General features: G+C 49.5%; 4 protein-coding genes across 4 annotated transcripts in view; all 4 read right to left on the minus strand.

Annotated features, from left to right (window-relative positions):
* HOXA3 (homeobox A3) overlaps nt 1–11,749 on the minus strand; it is a 48,662-nt gene extending 36,913 nt beyond the window's left edge. Inside the window, exon 1 of the mRNA XM_060248684.1 lies at nt 11,272–11,749. The gene's annotated coding sequence lies outside the window, so the exon portion shown is untranslated. The remainder of the gene's footprint in view (nt 1–11,271) is intronic.
* Nucleotides 637–3,280, minus strand: HOXA5 (homeobox A5). The gene is made up of 2 exons (XM_060248688.1): nt 2,046–3,280; nt 637–934 (listed from the first exon to the last, which is right to left on the minus strand). The coding sequence occupies exons 1-2, from the start codon at nt 2,704–2,706 to the stop codon at nt 684–686; spliced, it is 912 nt and encodes a 303-aa protein (XP_060104671.1). The 5' UTR covers nt 2,707–3,280; the 3' UTR covers nt 637–683.
* On the minus strand, nt 4,885–7,385 carry HOXA6 (homeobox A6). Its single transcript, XM_060248690.1, has 2 exons — nt 6,693–7,385; nt 4,885–5,203 (listed from the first exon to the last, which is right to left on the minus strand). The coding sequence occupies exons 1-2, from the start codon at nt 7,165–7,167 to the stop codon at nt 4,944–4,946; spliced, it is 735 nt and encodes a 244-aa protein (XP_060104673.1). The 5' UTR covers nt 7,168–7,385; the 3' UTR covers nt 4,885–4,943.
* A 2,574-nt stretch (nt 11,750–14,323) lies between the features above and the next one.
* HOXA7 (homeobox A7) lies at nt 14,324–16,241 on the minus strand. Its single transcript, XM_060248691.1, is given in 3 exon segments — nt 14,324–14,678; nt 15,774–16,160; nt 16,163–16,241. Coding segments are annotated over 3 exon segments (759 nt in total). The 5' UTR covers nt 16,227–16,241; the 3' UTR covers nt 14,324–14,370.
* Between the last annotated feature and the right edge of the window lie 5,538 nt (nt 16,242–21,779).

Genomic DNA, 21,779 nt, shown 5'->3' on the forward strand with positions numbered 1-21,779 from the left:
GGAATCACAGTTTTCGCCACAGATTCACTATTCACTACACGTTAGGACACGTTCAGTTGTATTTCATCATTTCACCTCTACAACAGCCATTAATGACACAGGAATTTAGGTAGTTTTGGATTGGAAATCTTGGCCACAGCTTGGAGCTATACAGACACTGACACTTTTTGAACACACATGCACAGTTAAGCACAAGCGAGTGCAACACAGAGGGGGAACATGGGGGCTAAACAGGACGGGGGGGGGTAAGAGAAGGGTGGGAAGGAGATCTCTCTCCTGGCCCATTTTCTGTATGTGTGTGTAGCCCCCCCCCCCCTTTTACAGTTACTTCAAGTAACACGACTCGCTTCATATAAATAAGTTAAAACATCTACATTTTTTCCCCAAGACAAAGCCATTCAAGACAAAGAAATGCACGGGGGAAGCAGATCTACTGGTAACGCGCGCTAGGGAGGCTCAATTAAACAGGCTCATGATTAAAAGATGACGGGGAGCTCTCTTCGGCCGAAGCCTTCCGGGGAAGTTGGGGGCAAGTCAACGTAAAAGGGAAAGAGAGAGAGAGAGAGAGATCGACTCCTGCCATTCCACGCAGGGTCAGCTCGTGTAATAATACTGCTCAGTACTTGGCTTCCACCCGTCCTGCCTCCCTTTCCGGGGAGGAAGCAGCCGGGCTGGGGTGGCTCTCAGGGGCGGAAGGCTCCTCCTGCCGCTGCCATGCTCATGCTCTTCAGCTTGTTATCCTTTTTCCATTTCATGCGCCTGTTTTGGAACCAGATCTTGATTTGTCTCTCTGAGAGGCAAAGCGCGTGTGCGATTTCAATTCTCCTCCTGCGGGTCAGGTATCTATTGAAGTGAAACTCCTTCTCCAGCTCCAGGGTCTGGTAGCGGGTGTAAGCAGTCCGAGCCCGTTTCCCTTCGGGCCCCCCTATGTTGTCTGCAACAGAAAAGGGAAGCGGGTGAGAGTTTTGGCGACAGGGACCTGCTCCTTTCCTTGGCTCTCTCCCCCACTCCCCTCCCTTCCCCTCTTCCTTCTCTGGTGTGTTTTATTTGCGTTTACTTGGAGAAATGCTCAACAAGTACCTCCCTTCCCCCCCCCCCCAGCCGTCCCAGCCCCCTTTTCTTTCCTGAAATAATATTCAGCATCGTGAAGCTGAAACTTCCCCCCACCCCCACCCCCGGCATCATGTGCTGCTGGATTTCAGTCCAGAGAGGCAACTAAGGCAAAGAGCAGGCAGAGCTTCCTTCCTCAAACCCTTTAGACATGGCTACTGGAGAGTAAGAGCCCTATAATTTCGAGGGACTGCTTTCCTGACAGTGTGCGGATTTTTTGGACCTGAGGTTTCTTGACTGCATATTAGACCAGGTCACAAAAGGAAATCTCTCTCTCTCTCTCTCTCACACACACACACACACAAACACACACACCCCCAAGCACCATTCCCAAGCCCAAAGCGAAGGCAGACTTTGGGCGGAAGTCAAAATCGGTGAGAGTGACTTCCAAATTCGTGGGGACTGCAGAGCTTTTCCCCTCCCCCGCACCTCAGCTGTCTCTGTTGAAGTTTCCTTCTTCGACTTCCTTTCCTCCCAGAGAAATCCACCCCCAACACACACACGCACGCACACACACTCACTCTCTGTATTTGCTCAACTTCTTTTTTGATATAATTAGTAACGCTGTTTTTCACTGGACCGTCCTCTTCATAAATTATAGACGGCTGACACTCACTATTCAGGTCCCTCTTTCTCTCGCCCCACCATTTCAAGGGCACCTCTTACAGCCCTGGAGTCTTGGAGGAGTTTTCAGAAGGGGCTGGCTCGCCCTGCCTTGGACAGCGCAGCTCTTTCCAGGAGGCACCAGTGGGTCGCCCCAGATCGAATCCCCCCCCACCCAGAGACCACCCGGCCGCCCCAACCCCCCCTCCTATTCCCAGCCCGCCGGCCAGGAGCTTTGCAGGCAGCTCTCCAGCCGAACCCAGTTTCCCCTTCGCAAGCCACCCCCCCCCCACCCCCTCCGCCGCCGAGACAGGATCCGGGCGTGCTTTTACCATGGCTTATGTGCAGTTTCCTCATCCAGGGGTAGATCTGGGGCTGTGGAGGCTGCTGGGCGGTGCTTTGGTCGTTCTGCTGGGGGTTCGCCTGCTCGCTGCCGGCCGGGGCGTCGTCTTCGGTGCCAGGCGACGTGCTGAGCCCGTCTCTGCCTAGGTGGGTGTTGCCAGAGCTGCTGCCGGTGGTGGTGGTGGGGTTGCTGCTGCTGCTGCTGTTGCTGCTGCTGCTGGAAGCGGACGAAGTGCTGCTGGCTGAGTTGGCGGCGGAGTTTTTCACGCCGCCGTGGTGAGCGTCGTCGCTGACAGGCGAGGTGGCCACGGCGGCGCAGGGCAGAGGGTCAGGCGGCGGCGAGTGAGTCGACGTGGCCGCGGCCGCCGCCCGGTTGGCGTACCTGGCCTCGGGGGCGGCGGAGGTGCTGTTGGAGGGGTAGCTGGTGCGCGCCCTCTCCGTGCCCCCTCCTGCCGCGAAGTGGCTGCCAGCCGAGCGGCCAACGCTGAGATCCATGCCATTGTAGCCGTAGCCGTACCTGCCCGAATGCATGCTGCTGGCGGGTTCTCGGAATTGCTCGCTCACGGCACTAGGATCTCCATAATTATGTAACGGGTAGTCCGGGCCATTTGGATAGCGACCGCAAAATGAGTTTACAAAATAAGAGCTCATTTGTTTTTTGATCGGGGGGCTTGATTTGTGGCTCTTTGCTTCGTTTTTTGGTGCGTCTATAGCACCCTTGCACAATTTATGATGAATTATGGAAATGACTGGGACATGTACTTGGTTCCCTCCTACGTAGGCACCCAAATATGGGGTACGACTTCATGTCACGTGCTTTTGTTGTCCAGTCGTAAATCCTGCCTGATGACCTCTAGAGGTAAACTCGTGCACTAAATGGGGGAGTTGGGTGGATGCTGGAGCGCCGGGGCGCGTGCCCGCTGCGCGAACCCGCCGCCAGCTCCGGAGTGTCAGTCGGCCTCGTGCGCCACCCTCTGGAGACAAGCTAGATCTTCACCCTTCCCAGCCAGAGGCTGCAGCAGGGCTGGGGTCGAATCGAGGTTACAGACCATTATAGCAAAATTATGGCATCTCTCGCACAGTTCCATTAGTATGTACCAATTGTTAAGGGCTATCGGCTCCAGATCACAAAACCGGCAAGAATGCAGAAGCGAAGGGGGGAATATATCCATCCTTTGTTTTCAATACGATTTCTTCCTAAACCTTTCATGCTGCTTTTTTTTTTTTTTTGGTCATTTCTAGTCTGCTACAGATTGTAAATTCCAAGCAAAATAACTTTAGCTTAAAAAAAAAAACCTTAAGGATTTTTTTCAGGGGGCCCGGGGGAGGGGGGGGGAGAATAAACCTCAGCATTCCCGCACCAATTGCTGAGGCAATGCTTAAAAATGGGGAGAGGAGGGGGGCGGAATCGATGGAGCTGTATTTTACAACAGATTTGAAACAGCAGTTCGACTTCAGCAGAAGTGTGGCATGGTATACGTATACAAAGGGCGGAAAAATCTAATGGAATCTAACCACCAGCTCCGGTGAATCGACTCCCCCTCCTATTTTCTTTTTGCATACATATAATGCATCTTTTGGCAAAAAGACATGGTGTGTGAGTTCGCTTTCAGAAAATAGTCGTAGTCGGCACCCAGATGGAGCACTCTGCATATCAAAAAAGATCCTCATGTTTCTGTATATAAATGTATATATTGAACTCCAAACACACATGCATATATATACACGAAGCAAGCTCTGTTTCCCTCGCCCTGGTGTGGGAAGGAAACTGAGCCTTCTCCTCCCGCTATTAATTACAATCAATATGAACTCATATGATCGAAGTTGCGTTTCTAGATTATTATATTCTAATTTATTACTATTATCACTGCTATTATTATCATGGTATGAAACAAAACACGAAGGGGGAAGGGATAAAACACACCGTTCGATATTCTAGCCATTTGCCAGATCATGTTACAAACTCCATCCAGTGCACCCCAAAATGGGACGGGGGAGTTCTCCGGGTGGGCAATAAACACCTTTTCTTTAGTTCTAATAAGAACTCCAGGAATGTGCTTCCTTGGAGAGTTTCTCCTCCAACAATTATCCAGTTTTGATTATAGTGCTGCCTTTTTTAAAACAAAAAAAAAATGTAGGATTTTGAGTATTTTTAAAAAACCTCGACTGTTTTGGAAATGTAGCTGGAGAATCACCGACTTTTAAAATATATATTTTGAAAGAAAAAAATTATTCTTGAATATTATCTTTCACCCCGCATCTTTTGTCCTAATTGAATTGCACAAAGAAACTGGTCTTCTTAACGTTCTAGAGCCCTCCAGATGCATGACGGGCCCGTTGGAATCAAGGGGTCTCGTTTCCGAATAAGGGGGTTCAGGGATGAAGCGGAAGGGAGCAAAACAACGAGAGAGCAACACCTTGTATGGGTCTAGCAGCAAAGCCCGTCAAGACGCCTGGCCATTCTGGAGGCTGGAGGCCTCCACGTGTACAAGCGCCAGGTTTGGGCTGCCAGCTCGACCAGCCAGGTGCCCCTTCTTTCAAAAAACGTGCCTCTGCGTGTGTTTTAAAAAGGGATCGTGCTCAGACCTTGAAACACAACCGCCTCTACTGCGGGGGACCTGACCACGCACTCCATCACTTCTACATTCAATAATTCTATGGATCAAGAAATTCACAGTTAATTGTAAATATATCTCTATATAAATATGTATATATTTTAATCAAGCCATTCAGAATCACCAGACTTTAAAAAAAAAGACACTAAAAAAAGCCGGGGTGGGGGAGGAGGGAATTTAGTGGAGAGAAGAACAGACTCGGGAAAGGAAGGAGGGGAGAAGAGGAAGATACCAAGGCAAGGTCTGTGAATGTTGCTTAAATTAAGCATGGTCTTACTCCCCTGGCTTCTCCTCTGTCTCTTCGCTGCCGGGCTGTGTGGAATTGATCAGTTTGCTTTCCTTTTTCCACTTCATGCGTCTGTTTTGAAACCAGATTTTAATTTGTCGTTCTGTAAGGCAGAGAGCGTTGGCAATCTCAATCCGTCGCCTCCTGGTTAAGTATCTGTTATAATGGAATTCCTTCTCTAACTCTAAGGTCTGGTATCTGGTGTAGGTTTGCCTGCCCCGTCTCCCATGCGTCCCATAGACTGTACCTGTGGAAGGAAAGACAGGAAGGACTCAGTCGAGCGGGGCCTCAGGCTCTCGCCTCCTCAGGATCAAGAAGCGGCTTTCAGTTCTGGGAACTTCTCTCCCTGCAGACTCCATAGTAGAAGGAAAGCTCATGAGCTTCTCGACTTTACTGGGATTAATATTTATAAATCTCCTTCACTTCATAATTTAGGGGCAGATTTTTGGGAACCAGCTTAAGGGAAGGCTACATTTCCCACAGAGCTGATTGCACATGTTACTGTTGTGGCCTTGTGTGTTACATTATATCCGGCTCTCTCTGTGGGGGAACTCCAAACACCAAAAAGAATACTTGGGCAAGATCCAGCCCCAAATGAAGCCCCTTCAAGCCCCGCTGGTTTTAGTGGGAGATCCAAACAAGTGCCTGGATTTAACCCTCTCCTAATCAAATCCGCGGTGACTTGAACTCTGAGGGGATCGTGACCCTTTTTATTAATGGAATTTCAGCACACTGACAGCCAGATCCTAAATACGTTGCAAGTTTTCTTGACTGCAGTAAGGGCTACTTCGAAGCAGTTCTACAGATTAATTAGGTTTGCGGGGGGGGGGGGGATTTGGCAATGTATTATTAAATTAAGAAATCTATTCCAAAATTACTACACGGCTAAAATTGACGGTGTTGTGTATTCTGAAAGGAATGTAGCGTCTCCTGTGCTATTTGTTTAGGGGAGAGTTGTAAACTCACTTTATGGGAGAGTTGTAAACAATGCCTCTGAAGCTTAGATTTTTCCTTGTAGGTCTCTCCTTTTGCTACCCATTTTAAACTGCCACATACAAAGGATGGCAAAGGATGAAATCCTGATCTAGTGAAATCAATGGGAATTTTGTCATTGATCAGATTTCTTTCTCCAGTGCCATTCTCCCCCCCACCCCCCCAAAGTGATTTGTGTGTGCGCGCACATATGATAGAAAACGTGGATTCGATAGCTAATACTTACACCCTAATGACTGAGTGAAGGGAGGGGGAAGAGACAGGGTCTTGCAAATATATGGAGTGGTCGATAGAGAGAGTACCCTCTTTAGCATCACTCTTTGAGTCTCATAGAAGGAGGGCTCTTTGTGTTGTCATGATTGCTAGGACTGTTACTATCTAGGATTGAGTTAATCGCTTGGAAGTCAATCATATTCAGCTTAATGGATCTAGCATTCATGTAAGTGTATTTAGGAATGCAGTCTTCATTTATGTACCTAAGCTGGTGGCATTAAAAAAATAAGGGGGGAAAAAAGAAAACCGTGTTTGTTCAAGGTAGCTCAAGGTATCAGGTTGGGAAAGAACGTGGGGAAGGGTCTCAGGTTACCCATTGGCTTGTAGGTGTCATTGCTCTTCAGAGACAGCCCGAATAAAGAGGATATCTATTCCCAAAATGATCTCCCTCCAAGGGAAAAGAAACCCTCCACCAGCCCTTCTGGCCCCCTCCCCCACCCCCTTGCCCACCCCTCCCCCCCCCGGCTTACCAGCGCAGGAGTTCATCCTTTGCATCCAGGGGTAAACAGGGCTGCTGTACTTCCGGTCGCTGCCTTCGTCATGGAGGGCTTTGGCCGGGCCGCCCTCGGGCTTGTAGTGCTGCGGGTCCGCAGCGAAGCAGGGCAGAAAGTCCCCCCCCGGGTGGCCGGCCCGTGCCTTTCCGCTGCCCGAGGGCGAGGAGGAGGTGGCGGCGGCGCCCAGGTCCTTGTCGGCGTAGAAGCAGGCGCCCCCGTAGTCATAGGCGGCGGGCCGGTTGCAGGCGAGGACGGTGTTGGTGGACTGTGGGTAGAAGGCAGGTGAGGTGGCGTAGGGCTTGTCCGGCAGGCTGGCGGCGGCCCCATAAGAGGCGGGGAAGTGCCTGAGCGCCTCGTAGCCGGCCGGGTAGAGGGGCAGCTGCCCGAGGAAGGACTCCTGCCCGCTGGGCAAGCTCCCCGCAAAGGAGGGATTCACGAAATAGGAACTCATGGGCGCTCCCCGGACCCCGCGCCGTGATTTGTTGTGTATTAGTACATCTGGCGATAACTATTAGGAGTCATCCGAGGGGTTTGTTTCTGGATGGCCGAGCGCCAAAAGCGACAGCAGCAAATAGCACCAGCTGACGGCGGGGCGGCCAATGAGCGAGCGGCGGAGGGCCTTCTCCCCTGGGACCCGCCGCCACCGAGCCTGCAAAGTTACAAACAACAGCCCCCCCCGCCCCCCACCCCCGCCGCCGCCGCCCGGCAGATGGATGGCAACGCGTCCGCAGCCACCTTCCGAAGGACCCGGGGAGGAGGGAGGGAGGGGGTCGGGCTGCAGTCGGAGGGGACTCGGAGGGGGCGGGGAGAGTGAGGGCAGACACAGGGACTGGGGGGGGGGCAGGACAGCCACAGGATACCCCAAGGAAGTGACGGGGGGGGCTGAGGATCTCGGGGGCGCCTGGCCGGTGGAATTCGTGGGTGAACAGCACAAAGTTAGGGTGTAGCGACTGAAGGCAGGTCAGGGAGCAGCTAGGAAAGCCCCCCCCGCCCCCTCTTTTATTGCTGTGCCTCCCCCCCCCCCCCAGATGAAAGCAAGTCGGCGTGCAGTCGATTAAAAGACGTCCCTCTGTTTGTTTATTTATTTATTTTTAACCCGACGGCTCTAAATAATCCGCAAACCAGAAGTAGCGCCCGGAGGAGGCTCAGCCAGGAAGGGACCTTCAATGCAGACGTTCCGTCCTGACTCCCTCCCTGCCCTCCTCACGGAGGGACCCTAAAGGAAGCGCTCGATGGCTCTGCGTCGGCCCCGCGGGCCCCAAAGCTTTCCGCTTTAATCAGCACCGACAATTTCGAAGCGCAGCTGGAACCCGTCAAGGAAAAGGTGTTTACAGAAAACCCTCTCCGAAGTAACTGAACCGGCGATCCTCTCTTCCGAAGAGAGGAAGGATCACAGTAAAGACAATCCTAGATCTGTTTGTTTGTTTTTAAAATCAGTTTGTTGTCGTCTGAATGCGGCCTGAAAACAGAGCACGAGGGCCGGCTCTTTTTCCTGCCTCTCCGCCCCCCCCCCCAGCCTCAATCCAGTAGTTGCTTCAAAAAGGGCTTCCTTTGGCTGGGACTTCTGGACATTTCATTAAACTGGGTTGTTTTTCATTTTTGGACTTGCCAGCCAGCCTCTGACTCGGCATTTCCTCGTCTCCACCGCGGCAAATAATTTCTGGCTCCCTTAACGGAAACCTTCCATTCGGGCCTGCTGTTCGAGGGGAGCTGTAAAGAGAGAGTCGGCCCTTTTCGCATTCGGTCCCAGCTCCACCCGCAGCTCACCCCCCGCCTCCTCCCTGGGTGCCAGTTGACGTGGTTTTCACACTTGCCCAAACTTTCTGCTTTTCACCGGCGCGGCGGTTTGAATGGGCTCTGTAATCAGCGGCCCTCAATTGGCTTTGGGGCCCGTGGGGGTTTGTTGCTTCGGAGGCTTGGATTGGATTGTTTCATTTCCGGAGTCCGATTACGGTATCTATAAAACAGCAGTAAGTTAAAACAGCCCCCCTCCCTCCTTCCCTCCCACGGCCACAATCGTGGGCATTGTTTGTGCCCTCAACCGGGGTTTCACAGAGAGCTCTCGATTGCCTCCAATAATGTTTTTTTCAAAGGACTTTCCCCATTCTAAACAACAAGCGACAACTAAAAGGCAACCCATAAGTGCAATTGGAAACGCGGGGGTAGGGAGAACTGCATCGATTTAGAAACAGGAAAACAACCACGATTGAAAGTAAAAATAAATTGCCTTTCATGTATATATACACACATTTTTTTTAGGACGCGATCAGAACAAAAATAACTGTTTTTTAGTGAAGTTAACATAGGATTCGGCGGAGAAAGAACAGAAAAGGGAAGGAAAAGGATCCCCACAACCCAACTGCAGCACCGGTCTCTTCCTCCTCTCCACTTTCAGGGGAAGTTTTAGCACAGCTAGGTTTTCATTTCTTCTCTTGACCGCGAAAGATCCCTCCCCCAGTACGAAGCCTGAATGAGGGGCTTGTAAACACAGCCATGATAGGAAACGGACGGCTACATCAAGGGGAGAAGCGGAAGCCCTCCTCGGATTTATTTTGACTCAGACAGCGGCGAAATTGATCAGAATAATCGAAGAAAACATCTCTGCGAAGGGAAAGAGCAGCGGGCAAGTGTGATGAAAGTAGGTTGTCCAATAAATGAATATCCCCCCTCCCCGATATCTTGGGTTCATTCCAATGAAGGAATAACAACCATTTCAAGCTCTCCCACCGCCAGCAGAGCCCCCGACCCCCACATCTGCTCAACAGCAGCGCTGTCGAAGACGGCATCTTCGTAGAGGAAGAGAGGGCACGTCTGCCGGCCCCAGCGCGGAATGGAAGGAGGCGAACAGACCCAAGACAGACAGCCATTCGAAGCAAAACATTTCCAACCCCACCCCTCAAACTCTTTAAATATAGCAGAATGCATTTTTTTTTTTAAGGATGATTACCACTTTAACACCAGGAGAGGTCTCCCCGCCCCCTGGCCTTTCATTCCATCGAAGCCATAAGTCAAACAAAAGTTAGTATACAGGTGTTCGGGGAGGAAGGGGGGGCAGTTACCCTCTTAAGCTTAAAAGCCCCTTTTCTTTTAAGGTACAAATCCACTTACAAATCCGTCTCATGTTCCGAGAGGTAACAGAAAGCAACTTTTAGCTAATAGCCGCTAATCCAAACAGATCTCACAATCCCCAGCCATTGTTTAGGTTGGACGTGTGTTAGTCACCCTCCGCGTTCGCCGTGCCAAACACTCAGCTCAAGAACATAATTCAAGGGTGCCCCCCCCTCACCTACACACTTCACTTTTAAATCACCTGTAGAAAAATACCCTTTAAGTAGATAAGGTCAGATGAAGCACTGAAAACCGATTAAAAATATAAACAAAACAAACGGGAGTTGCCAAGGGTAGGCAATCAGCTAGGGTTTGGGTGTTTTGCTTTTTTTAAAAAACAATCGTTTGCCTTTGGCTCTCTTCCCGCCTAGTACCTACGTCGGCCACACCGTGGCAGCACTGAGTACAAGTCTCTCGGCGATAAATAATCCGACATTCACTGCAGTTGCAGTCGAGCAGATACTGCAATGCAATACGCACGTAATTCTCGCCAGCCAGGAGAAAACAGAAGAAACATTTCGTTTTAGACATCAGAGACGCTCGGTGCTCATTCTTAACAACAGTAGCGATTAACTGAAGACCGCCCAATCAGAAATATTTTCCGCCTCTAAAACGAGTTGAACAGCAACACAAAATGGGCGAACCGCGCGTTATGAATCCTCAGGAAATTTTATGTCCAGCTGTATTAACACATCCCTCCAGAATTTTAAAGGGAATGTCCTCTCATTTCATTCACCTTGTATCCCTCTCCCGAAAATGACATTGTGAGGATCTGGAATATGGTCCCCTTCATTCAGCCTTCATTACCATTAGCGAAGAAACCACATTTCTAGACTTTGAAAAAGTCCATAATACAACCCAGGTTTCAAACTGTTTGAGAGACATCACAAATATTGTGCACCGTTACTGATTTAAAAATAAAATAACCCAACTATGAATAGATTCTCGGTGTTAGCGGAACAGATCTCCACCTAAAAAGAAGCATCTATCGAGATTCTCTTGATGTCGATAATATTATATAACCACCTTAAAAAGGGGGGGGGGGGGGCTTATAAACAGCAAACAAAAATTCAACGCGAAAAGGGTAAAAAAAACACCAAACAGGTTTGTTGGTTGTTGAAAGGAGCACTGTGTGACTCTGAGAATGTACCATTTAATTAGATGGCTTTCTCAAACCCACCAATATAACCTATTATTAGTAAACAAAATGCCTGATTGACATGGTTAAAATGACACCGAGCCCCGCTCATTGGTATCCGTTCCCTTTCTGCGCTCAGCCCAGCTCCAGCAGACTGAGTCTCCCCTGGTGCAGTTTATTCCTCGCTTGATAAACATCCTGCCTCTAATACATAATCATAATAATAATCAGTATACAAAAAGAGAGGATAATATTGCAGGCTGTATAACGTGGAGCAGGTCCGCTTGCTCATTTCTCTGCATTTCTCACCTTTAGGTTCTGGCCGGCAGGAGCCCCCTTCGACTTTGACAGCTGTCGTGTTGGCTGCACCGGAGACGAATCGCCCTCCTTTTGGTGCCAGAAGAAGCAGGAAATTAGCCAGGTTGCGAGCTGAAAATCTGCCACTCCAGCGCTCGGAATCCAATATGCCACACCTTCCGGCGGAGGAGCTGGAAATTGCCCTCCAAGACCCGCGTTCTGGGCGGCTGCTGAAGCCGAACCTCCATACTGCCCGGCTCCCCATTGACTTACAAAGGACTCCGGATAACCGGGGGTGGGGCGGGGGGAATGGAAAGCCAGAGAGATCCGAAGCAGGACAGAGCTGAGCAAAAGAATGCAGCTCTATTCTCGCCAGGGAAATTATAAAAAAGTTCATGTTCACGGTTACCATCCACATGACCGTCGGCGACCAATGGAGAAACCGAACCACTCATAAAGTTGTATTGCAAAGTTGTAAATTTTCATAAACAACAACGGATTTATGGCCTTTTCCTCATCACTAAGAAAGAGGCAGGACTTAGAGAGGCGCCATTTTACCAGAGAGGCAGACCTAGATTTTTAAAGGACCCACCGTTTGGATTCCCTTTTCATCATTATCAGGAAAATTGCGCGGAATGCATTGAGAATACCCGAGCCTGCCATGACCGCTCTCTTCGCCTTCCCTCTTCGCCCGGCACTTGCACGCATTTTTCTTCATAATTTCGCTGCTAATCCTGCTGATTTTTAAAGTCGATTTGGCTCATTAAAAGAAAATAATTGCTCGTACGGAAAATATTTGGCAATATGAGCTTTTTTGTTTGTTTCTGCCTTATATATGTATATATGTGTGTGTATATTTGTATATGTGTGTGTATATATATGCACACACACACACACACACACATATATACGTATACGCCTGCACACACACACACAATTTTCTGGGCTGAGGGTTACCGCGCACCCCGCACACGGCTTTTTAACCCACCCGTATTCATATATTTTATACCAGGAATTTCGCTTTGCCACGGGCCCAGATGCGGATTCTCGTTTATGCCACAGAAAATGACTGTTAACCCCCCCAGATCGAAAGTCTTCTTATATTTCGAAGGCTAAATGGAGATCTTAACCTTATGCCTATTTACTCAGAAGGAATTATCACAGAACTGAGTGTTTTTGACTGCGGAAAATCTTTGGGACAGGTGTGCTCGTGAGTCGACGAATTCCTTGTCTATGCCATTCACATGAACAAAGGTTTTTAATTAATATTTCAGTTTTCTCTCTAAGTGTTTTACAGATGTGCATTTATCCCGCTTAGAATTTAGGGGATAAATACACATCTGTAAAACACTTAGAATGTGCCACCCCCCCAAAAAAAATGCCAGTTAGACCACTATTTTCGCTCAGATTCTGGGCATATACACGGGAGTAGATTTTGCACTTAGAGTAAAGCTTGCGTCGAAGTACTGGGACCGAGTGCGGAATGTTTTGGGGTATTCCTAAGGAACAATTTCCCCCGTCTGCATCAGTGGCATTTGTGTGTTTGTGTACAGCAGTGTGTGTGTGTATATGCACACCCAACAAAGAAAGATGATCCATTGTCAACAAGCATTTTTTATTTCTGTGTAACATAAAACACACTGAATACACGAAAGCACTTCCAAAGAGAATTCACACACATTCAACTCCCCACCCCGTTTTTTCTTTTAAAACACAGAATACCTCAATGTTCACAATGAACACATCGAAAAGCACATTGTAACATACAATTTATGAATAAAGTTTAGCCAAAACTTTTCCAGGCGCAATTTATTTATACAGAGCTTATTAACATGATATCATGCTACAAAGTTACCCCAATTCAGTACAGATTTCTCAGCTTACGGCGTGATGGGAAGTCCAAGACAACAGAGAGGGCCGAAGTTGCCCGCCAACATACAAGATGTGTGAATTGTTCACGCAGTTTCATGTGTATCCCATTCTGGTCGTCAGGACGACTCGGGGACAGGTGACGAGGAAAGCAGGTATGTGGCCACTGCCTAGATTCACAAGAGGGCCCCCCCCCCTCGCGTTGCTGCATTAAGCAGAATGAATTATTTAAACCCAAACATCTAATCGGCCGCCCAGAGCGCAATACAAAATGAAATACGGGAGATGAAACCGCTTTATACAACCTTTACGAGAATTTCGGACTGGAGAAGACACGAGCAGAAAGTTTTATGTTGCAGCATATCACTTAATAACAGACTTGGAATAAATATATTATTTTTTTACTTATTTTTTAAATTATACTCAGCAATACTCGGCCCAAAACTCTCTATCAGAGCTACGAAGGCCTCACATTTCTTTCCCTCCCCCCTTTCGATGCCTTCTTCTCTGTCCCTTCAGGTCCTGCAGGCAAGGAACACTAACATGGATCTCTTTCCTTTCCTTAATAAAATACAGTAGGGCTTTGAAGATAGGTAGGCGGAGCTAGTTAATAGGTAGTTTTGAAAATAGGTAGTACAAATTACTGCTGTTGAGTCTAGTGGTTCAGTCATTGTTTTTCAAGGATTCCCCCCCCCCTTCGATTCCCACCCGGGTTATTTTAACCACAAACAAAAACTCCCACCCCACAGTAACATGGAAGGACGTCGACCTTCCCTCTAAAATTAGGTAGTTTGCAACTGATCCTAATGCACTCCCGCCCCTTAGGGACTGATTGGGACCAATACAGTCAGGTAGTTTTATTTGGAAGCCTTAACTTTTGTGTGTGGAGGTTGAGGGATTTCCTCCTCCCCATGTGCAAGTAACCAATTTTTTTTTTTTCAGTCAGCAACATCAATAACATTTGTATTGAAAATGCAACATTTTAAATAGAGGCCTGGACAACCCAGGCCAAAGTGGTCCGGGTTGCGCTGCGAGTAGTTACTCCTAGTTTACACAGGAGTAATCTAGGGCGTTCTAGGGATGCGGAAGACCAGTTGTAGATAGTTGAACTCTGAATGGCCATTACAAGGGTCTTCTTTTATGATTATTATATTTCTGTTCGTTTGTTTGTTTTCCAAGGGAGCGTTTACAACCGCCACGTGCAGACAGAATCCGCCCACGAAGAAGCCGGCCCGGGGGCAGCTACTCCTCGTCTTCCTCGTCTTCCTCCACTTTCTCCACCGAGGCCGTGGTGGAGGTCTCGTCGTTGGCGGTGGCGGCGCCAGCCCCGGCCCCAGCCCCGGCCCCGGTGCTCTCCTCTTTATGCTCCTTCTTCCATTTCATGCGTCTGTTCTGGAACCAGATTTTGATCTGTCGCTCGGTGAGGCACAGAGCATGGGCGATCTCTATCCTCCGCCTGCGGGTCAGATAGCGGTTGAAGTGGAACTCCTTCTCCAGTTCCAGCGTCTGGTAGCGGGTGTAGGTCTGCCGCCCTCGCTTCCGATCCGGACCTGAAAGGACACGGGGGGGGGGGGAGGGAAGGAGGGGAAGGGAGGCAGAAGGGGAAAGTTAAGAGACTCAGAAGCCGGTGGGAAGGAGGAGGCGGCTGCGGCGGCATGGGATTTTTGCGGACAGCTCGGGAGGAAAAGGGACTCCACCGTTTCCCTCGCCAATTCCTAACAAAGGCATTTCCATCCCGGCGAACAGCCAGATCAGAAGCAGTCCTTTGCGGCACGTTTTGGAGCGGGTCGACTGGGAGGGGAGCCCGGCGGATCGCCCCCAGCCGTCTTCCTGGCAGACTGCGCTACAGACTGCGGCCATAACTTGTCTGAAATGCCCCAACTAAAGGCGGCGACAGGGGAAGGGGAGGTGGGGGGGAGAAGACAGAAGGTCGCTTCTCAGCCCATAACTAGACATCTCTTTAAAAGCCAGGTGGAGAAGGAAGGTGGACCGCGAGGAAGACTGCAGTCAGACTACCCCCGAATTAAGGAGGACGCCAACCCAACCCTGTCTAGAACTCTGGGCTTCCCTCCCCACCGCTTCAGACAGCTTGTTTGTTTCCTGTCCTACACAAACAAGGACGGGTCGCATCGCTCCCAGACCCCTTTCTCCTTTCCAGGACCGGGTTTATAACGGATCATAAATTTCTGGGAAAGAAAAAGGAAATGGGGGAGGGAAAGAAGACAACCGCCTCTCTCTCTCTCTTTTCTGCCCAGTCCCAGAATGGACAGCTTCCCACCCCCGCCCGCCTCTCCCGTGTCTGCTTTGCGCCCCAGCCTCACGTTTGTCTCCGGGCCCCTTCCCCAAGAGCCTGCGCTGCCGAACCGCCCGAGCCAGCCCAGCGCTCCGGTGCCATCGCCCAACCGGAGTTAGATAAATTTACGAGGCTAGAACCCATTAATGGGGCAATAAAAAGTTTTATGAGACTCATTTCCATACAATGCCACAGGCTCCCCGCGCAATGGCGCCTCTGCTCTAATTAAAAGCAGCAAGGCAGGCGCGCTCCTTGCGAGGAAGTTTGCGTGCTCCGCATTGATCCGCCCGCTCGCCGACTGCCGGCGCGTTGGCCCCCTCCCCTCCGCCCCCCTTCCCGTCCTTCCCCATACCTGAAGACCTCATCCAGGGGTATATCCGGAAATTACTCTCAGCCTGGCTGTGCAGGTTGCCTTCCTCCGCTTTCTCACAGCTGGCTTTGGTTAAGTCATTGCAGAGGACGGGAATGTTCTGATCAAAAGAGGCACAGTGAAGGTTGTAGGCATCTGAGCCCAGGCTGTATCCGGACGAGAACGGGCTCTGATATATGGTACTGTTCACATTGTACAAGCCGGGCATGGAGGAGCTGAAGGCGCTAGCGCCTGGTCCATAGCCGCCTCGCTGGGAGTTGGTAGCAAAGGAGCAAGACGTAGGCTCTGCATTTTGGAAGAGAGAAGCAGCCCCCGTCGTATATTTGCTAAAAAGAGCGTTCACATAATACGAAGAACTCATAATTTTGACCTGTGATTTGTTGTCCGGTAGGCTTCGGTGTCGGTTTTACGAGGTAGCGTGATATATGATAACATTACACCCCCAGATTTACACCAAACCCCATTTTCTTTTGGACTGAGCTGCCTCCACCACGTGACCAGTCATATGACCCCGTCCTCCAATCTCCTCCTGCATCACAGGTGGGATAGATCAGGGTGGCTCGCGAGGACCCTATAATGGACGGGCGAGAGGAGCGGATCGAAGGGCTGCCACATCCCCAGGAGGCGCGAGGGGGGACCGGGCCGGGGGGGTGGGGAGAGTTGCCCTTGCATGGCCGCCGAGACACCGCCGGCCGGAATCCAGATTCGCCTTCTTGGCTCCTCTGCTATGCAACGGAAGCCGGGTGGCGCTTCGCAATTGCCTTGTTCTGCCTGCGGGTCCCGGAGTCGGGGGGGGGGGCGGGGGGGCCGCTCCTCTGCTGCTCTCTCGGTCTGCAGTGATGTCGCCTGCACAGTTCAGGTGAAACCACCGCCCCAAGCCTGCAGCTCCGGCTGCCTTCCAGCCTCTGCTCCCCCCCTCCCCCTTCTTGTCCTTATTTCTTCTGGTTGCTGCTTGAAAACAGGGAAGGGAGAGGAAAGAAAATGTGAGACCCTTCCCCCCCCCCCCAAAAAAAGAAAAAAAAAGAAAATCCCTCTCTTGCCCATAAACATATTCCGGTGCAGTCAACTAAAACCATGGGATATACTTTTTTTTTTTTAAGGCGGCAGCAAAAACGATCCCGTAAATCATGCATCACTTTTTTTTTCCTCCTGCGGGAAAGGAAATAGTGAAATATTTATACGGGAGGTTTCTTAATTTGCTAACAGATTTATTAAGATACTGACATAATGCATTCGGCTAATCTCTTCGGGCGGGATGAATGAAGCTTTAGGAAAGCCTTTTCGTCTCTCTCTCTGCTTGTCTGTTTGCAGACTGCACTGCCTCAAAGCCAGGGGAGACGAGGACGATGAGCGGTTCCCCCACGACTGGCATCTTTCAACACCTCCCCCCAAACAGAGCGAAGGCTCTCTTTGGCCCATTCCTGCTATCTCCGGCAGGAACCCGGAGAGGGAATTGGGTTGGTTGGAAATATGACAGGGATGCAGCTGGTGAACCTGGGCGCCTTTGCTGTCTCCTGCAGCAGCATAATTCCATCTCTGCACCAGCGCGCGTACCCAGGGAGAGAGAGAGGTTTAAAAAGAAGGCAAATAACAAAGGGATTTTCAGCACCTTTACAAAGGAGACTGGAAAGGGACTGGCGGTCCGGTTTTGGTCCCCGCTAACCCAAAGTACCTCTGTGCTAGCAGGGAAGACCCTCCCTTTCCCCGCGCCCACTCAGGCTCCTAAATTTCTAAAAATTTTCAACCCCCCCCCCCCCCCCAAAAAAAAACAACAACCCACAATGAGGCTGCTTCCCACTGAGGATGTTGCATCCGACCCTTCCTTTAAACGGATCGTAAAAGCAGTTTCCTTCCTTCAGACGGAGAGTTTGGTAAAGGCCGCTTTTACTGCCCCTGCTATATTGCACATCATAAACTGGAAGGAGGACAATGCGATTGCTCCGGAAATTCTCCCTCTTAAAGTACGGAGTTTGGTGTGTCGTGAGTGCACAAAGAAGTTCTCACCAGTTAAAATAGTCCCTGGAGATATTTCGCAGGGACCTTTGAGAAGGTACAGTTTGGTGACCCGTTGAGAGAGGCTGGGCGAGGGGACCTGCTGGACCCACAGCGAGGGGGCTGTCCGGCGGCCCACCTTGCCAGGGGATGATAATCCGGCTATTGCACCATAAAGGTGGGACAGAGATTGTCTCAGGTCCCTCCCGGCTATTGAAGGGCGTTGCTGAAAGTCTGCCCGGGAGTCTGCGAGAAGGGCTGTTTCTGGCACACAGGCGGGCAGGGAAGGACCCCTCCAGGCTCCCTCTCTTTCTGCGGGACTGACAAAGGCGCAGGGATCCCTCTCAGCACCCCAAGGCAGGCAGGAACAACCCGAGATGCTGCTGCTGCTGCTGGAGGTGGTGGTAGGGATTCCCTCCCCAATAATCCTATTTTTAAAAAAGAGCGGGAGGGGTGGGGGGGGTAGATCTCCTGAGAGAAACGACAGAGAGAGCTTTAAAAGGAAGCGAAAACCTGCCGAGCCCCCGAGATCAAAGCGGCGGAATGAGCCGGCATCAGACCCATAAATTGCTCCTGGGGTGACACCAGAGCCAGATGCCAGGAGGGAGCAGCAGAAAACAGAACCGCCAGTCTAGACTTGGGTATTGATAAGGCAGGACAGAATTTTATAGATGAGTCTTCTCGAAAGGGCACCGTGAAGTGCAAACGCCGGCCTAGGCCGAAGGTTCAGGACACACCGCGGTCCCCAAACCTGTTCGTTAACCGCATTAGTTCCCACCCCATCCCGGCTCCTGGTTACGTTGCTCTTAATCCCTCTCTTGGACAGGTTAGGGGTATTTCACACACACACACACACACACACACACACACTGCTGTACGAAGGAGGCTCCGAGGAAATGCACGAGAAGAATCCCTTCAGGAATTCCCTTCCCCGGGGGGATCCCCGCATATTCGCAAACGGGACTCGATCCAGGCGAAGCTTTCCCGGGAATGTGCCCTTCAGTGAGCAAGAGGTGGCTCCCTTCAAGCCCGCCCGCCCGGTTTGCGGCAGATTTCTTTAACCTCCGGCTTTGCAGGCCCGAAGTCTGTGGGTGCTGCTTCCTCTTCGCTAACCTTGCAGGGGACGGGGCGACTCCTGCCAGACCACGCCGCTCTCTTTAGGAACTTGGGATCCTCCGGCGTCTCATTAGGCCGTTTTTCTCTGGCTTATTCGGGACTATGCAACAAAAAGGGAACCTTCGGGTTTTGATTTCAGGGCAGACGAATTCGGTGTGGGTGACATCACCAAGCCGCTATGAAAGCACCCCTTCGTTAGCGAGAAATATATTCGGACCCTATTGTGAGAAAATCCCCTTGCCCTTTGCTACTGGAGACGTAGGCTCAACACTTCTCCCCGGCTTTTAGAATAAAATCTTTTTGTCCGTTTCCATCCCTGCTACAGAAATAAATAAATAAATAAATAATATTTTTTGGTGAAAAAAAACCAATCTATTTTACCTTCAGGGGACCTCAGAGCGCTCCTTTTGTTGACATGGTTTCCTTGCATAATCTTGTGACTTCCCCGCCCCCACAATAATTTCCAGCATTTCTCTCCTACATCCACAGTTGTGCCCCTTAAGTGTCCGCTTTCTGACAAATACCAGTTCTCTTAATCTACCCTGGTAATGCGGTTAGATACCCAGTATGGGTAACAATAACCGAGCCAACAAACCCAGAAGCGGTGTTTTTCTTCTTTTTATGAGAGAAATTGTAAAGAAATAGCAGGGACCTTTCCAGAATGCTTTTGCGGAGGCATGTGGTTGTTCCTGGGGTGTATCAGACTGCCGGCATCTGCAGGATATAATTAAAACGGGTCCCACAGAGGCGAAATTACTTGGGAAACCAGCGGCGCCCTTAACTGCATCGCTAACATCTGCTGAAGAATTTCAGTGGCCGGTAAATAATTTTCAAATTAAAATTTGCAACCTGGCCACTTTTTTCAGCACTTCTTTGTAGGTTTTTTTACAGAATGATTTGACTCGTTGCAGGATTAAATAGCTTCAAAAGATTCATGCACTAACGACGGAGCCTTTAAAGAGAGAGAGTAATTTCGGTAATGCGGGTTCTTTCCATGGGGGTATGTTGCCTACTGCGTTGTAGATGGTCCAACAAAATATTATTCTTACCGACTGGGAATTTTGTTACAGCGGGTAACCCGGCCACCTGGTTCCGAACCAGATAGGAATTGCTTGTAGAATCAACAGCATGGCTATTCGAAGCCCGGTTGGTATCCAGATTCTCAGTTATAACATTGTTCAAGTAAAGGGTAAACAGTTTACTTATTGCTCAAGCAATCACTGTAAAGGTTTACTTGACCACGAAGGGGTTAATATATGTGATTAAATTTCGTGGATATATGTAGATAGCTATCGACAGGCATATACTTTACATTTCCATATTGTTGTACCTATGTATTAAATGGCACGTGTGTTTTTTTTACTAGAGACAACGTACTTCTGTTTCCTTGTATTTTACACTCATACCCCATAAACTCAGTAAATATGTACACTATATACACACAGTTGCACATATTGTTTTATAGTAATCCAGTCCAAGGCTAAGAAAAATGGGCTGGCTGACCATAAAAACATATAAACAACAATATACAACCGTTGAATGTTTGTAAAGAAGTTATGGACATATCACATTTTCGCACTATAGATCTACATGCATACATGTATGAAAGGGCAAACAAGAGAAGCAGGGTTTGTTCATTTGCTTGGCGGGGGATTAATTAATGAAAAATGTTCAGAGTTAATTTCTTTTAAAATAAGCATGATAAGGATATCTCGGAGTTCTTATTCGCTGAATTTAATGTCAACGAAATGACATTTAAGAAACAAATATATGTGGCATTCATATACATATACTGAAGACTCTTGTCTTTGTTTTAAAATCAAATCAGTAGTTCCAAATCCGCACATGCTCCGAGAAGTCGACATTTTAGAAGCTTTCTGTCGGTTTCATGGTGGATTAGTCCTTGTTTTCGTGGAACAACAGTGCCATCTGCTGTTCTATCTTGGTCATTACAAGCAATAAAATCGGCTCAGGAATCTTTCAAAACTGCAAACTTGCTCGGTATCTGCCACTGCAACTGGTTAATAATCTGCTTGTGCGATGAAGGAGCAATTACAGAAAAAATCCCAGCTGCAAATTCATTACAGATAAAGTCCAGCCTACATTTAAGAGGAAAAGGGGATCATAAAAGCGGGCTATTTCCGCACAGCCGCTTTATCTGAAACAGCCAGACAAAACAAAATGAAAGGGCTTTTGTAGAAAATCTTAATTGTGGCTGGACAGTTGTAAACTCATTAAGGGCCGAATTCCAGACAGTTTGCAGACCCGCCATTTATTACGCGCTTCTAGCGCTGATTCTTTGAAGTCCTCCACTGTCTGCAACAACAGAGGGCGTCCCAGCATCCCAAACCATCGGAACAGGCATCAATTAGCGACTTTCCCCCCTTAGCTACACAAGAACTGTTTCGCTTTTTGCTAATTAAACACATATCACCAGAAAAATCCTTTTTAAGAAAAACAACAACCAAAGAGAGCGGAGGCCAAAGAAGAAACGCCTGAACATTCGAACTTTTGCAAAGTTTTGAGATTCTGAAATTTCTCCTCTTTACCCCTGAAGCATTTTACACCCCATAAACAGTTACAGCCGTCATTTTCTTTTATGGCTGTGCAGGCTCTGCATTTTCCTAGCAGCGTCTTGAGCCAAGGCTTGTTAGCGGGAAGTGTGCGGACTTGTTTTGGCTTTAGAAAGAGACCGGGCCATTCAGGCTGCAAAAGAATTTCTGCTTGTTCTCCTGGACGGTTCTGCTCCGGGTGGCGTTCTGGGGCCGCCGCCGCCGCCAAGCCAGACCGGGAGCCTGGCCCAGGAGCCGCTGCCCACTCAACCCAACGAGCCGCTGAAGCGCAGCGCTCAAAGCCCCGAACGCCGTTTTCTCCCACAAC

The sequence above is a fragment of the Heteronotia binoei genome, chromosome 10 (genome assembly GCF_032191835.1).
Source record: "Heteronotia binoei isolate CCM8104 ecotype False Entrance Well chromosome 10, APGP_CSIRO_Hbin_v1, whole genome shotgun sequence".
NCBI lineage: Eukaryota > Metazoa > Chordata > Lepidosauria > Squamata > Gekkonidae > Heteronotia > Heteronotia binoei.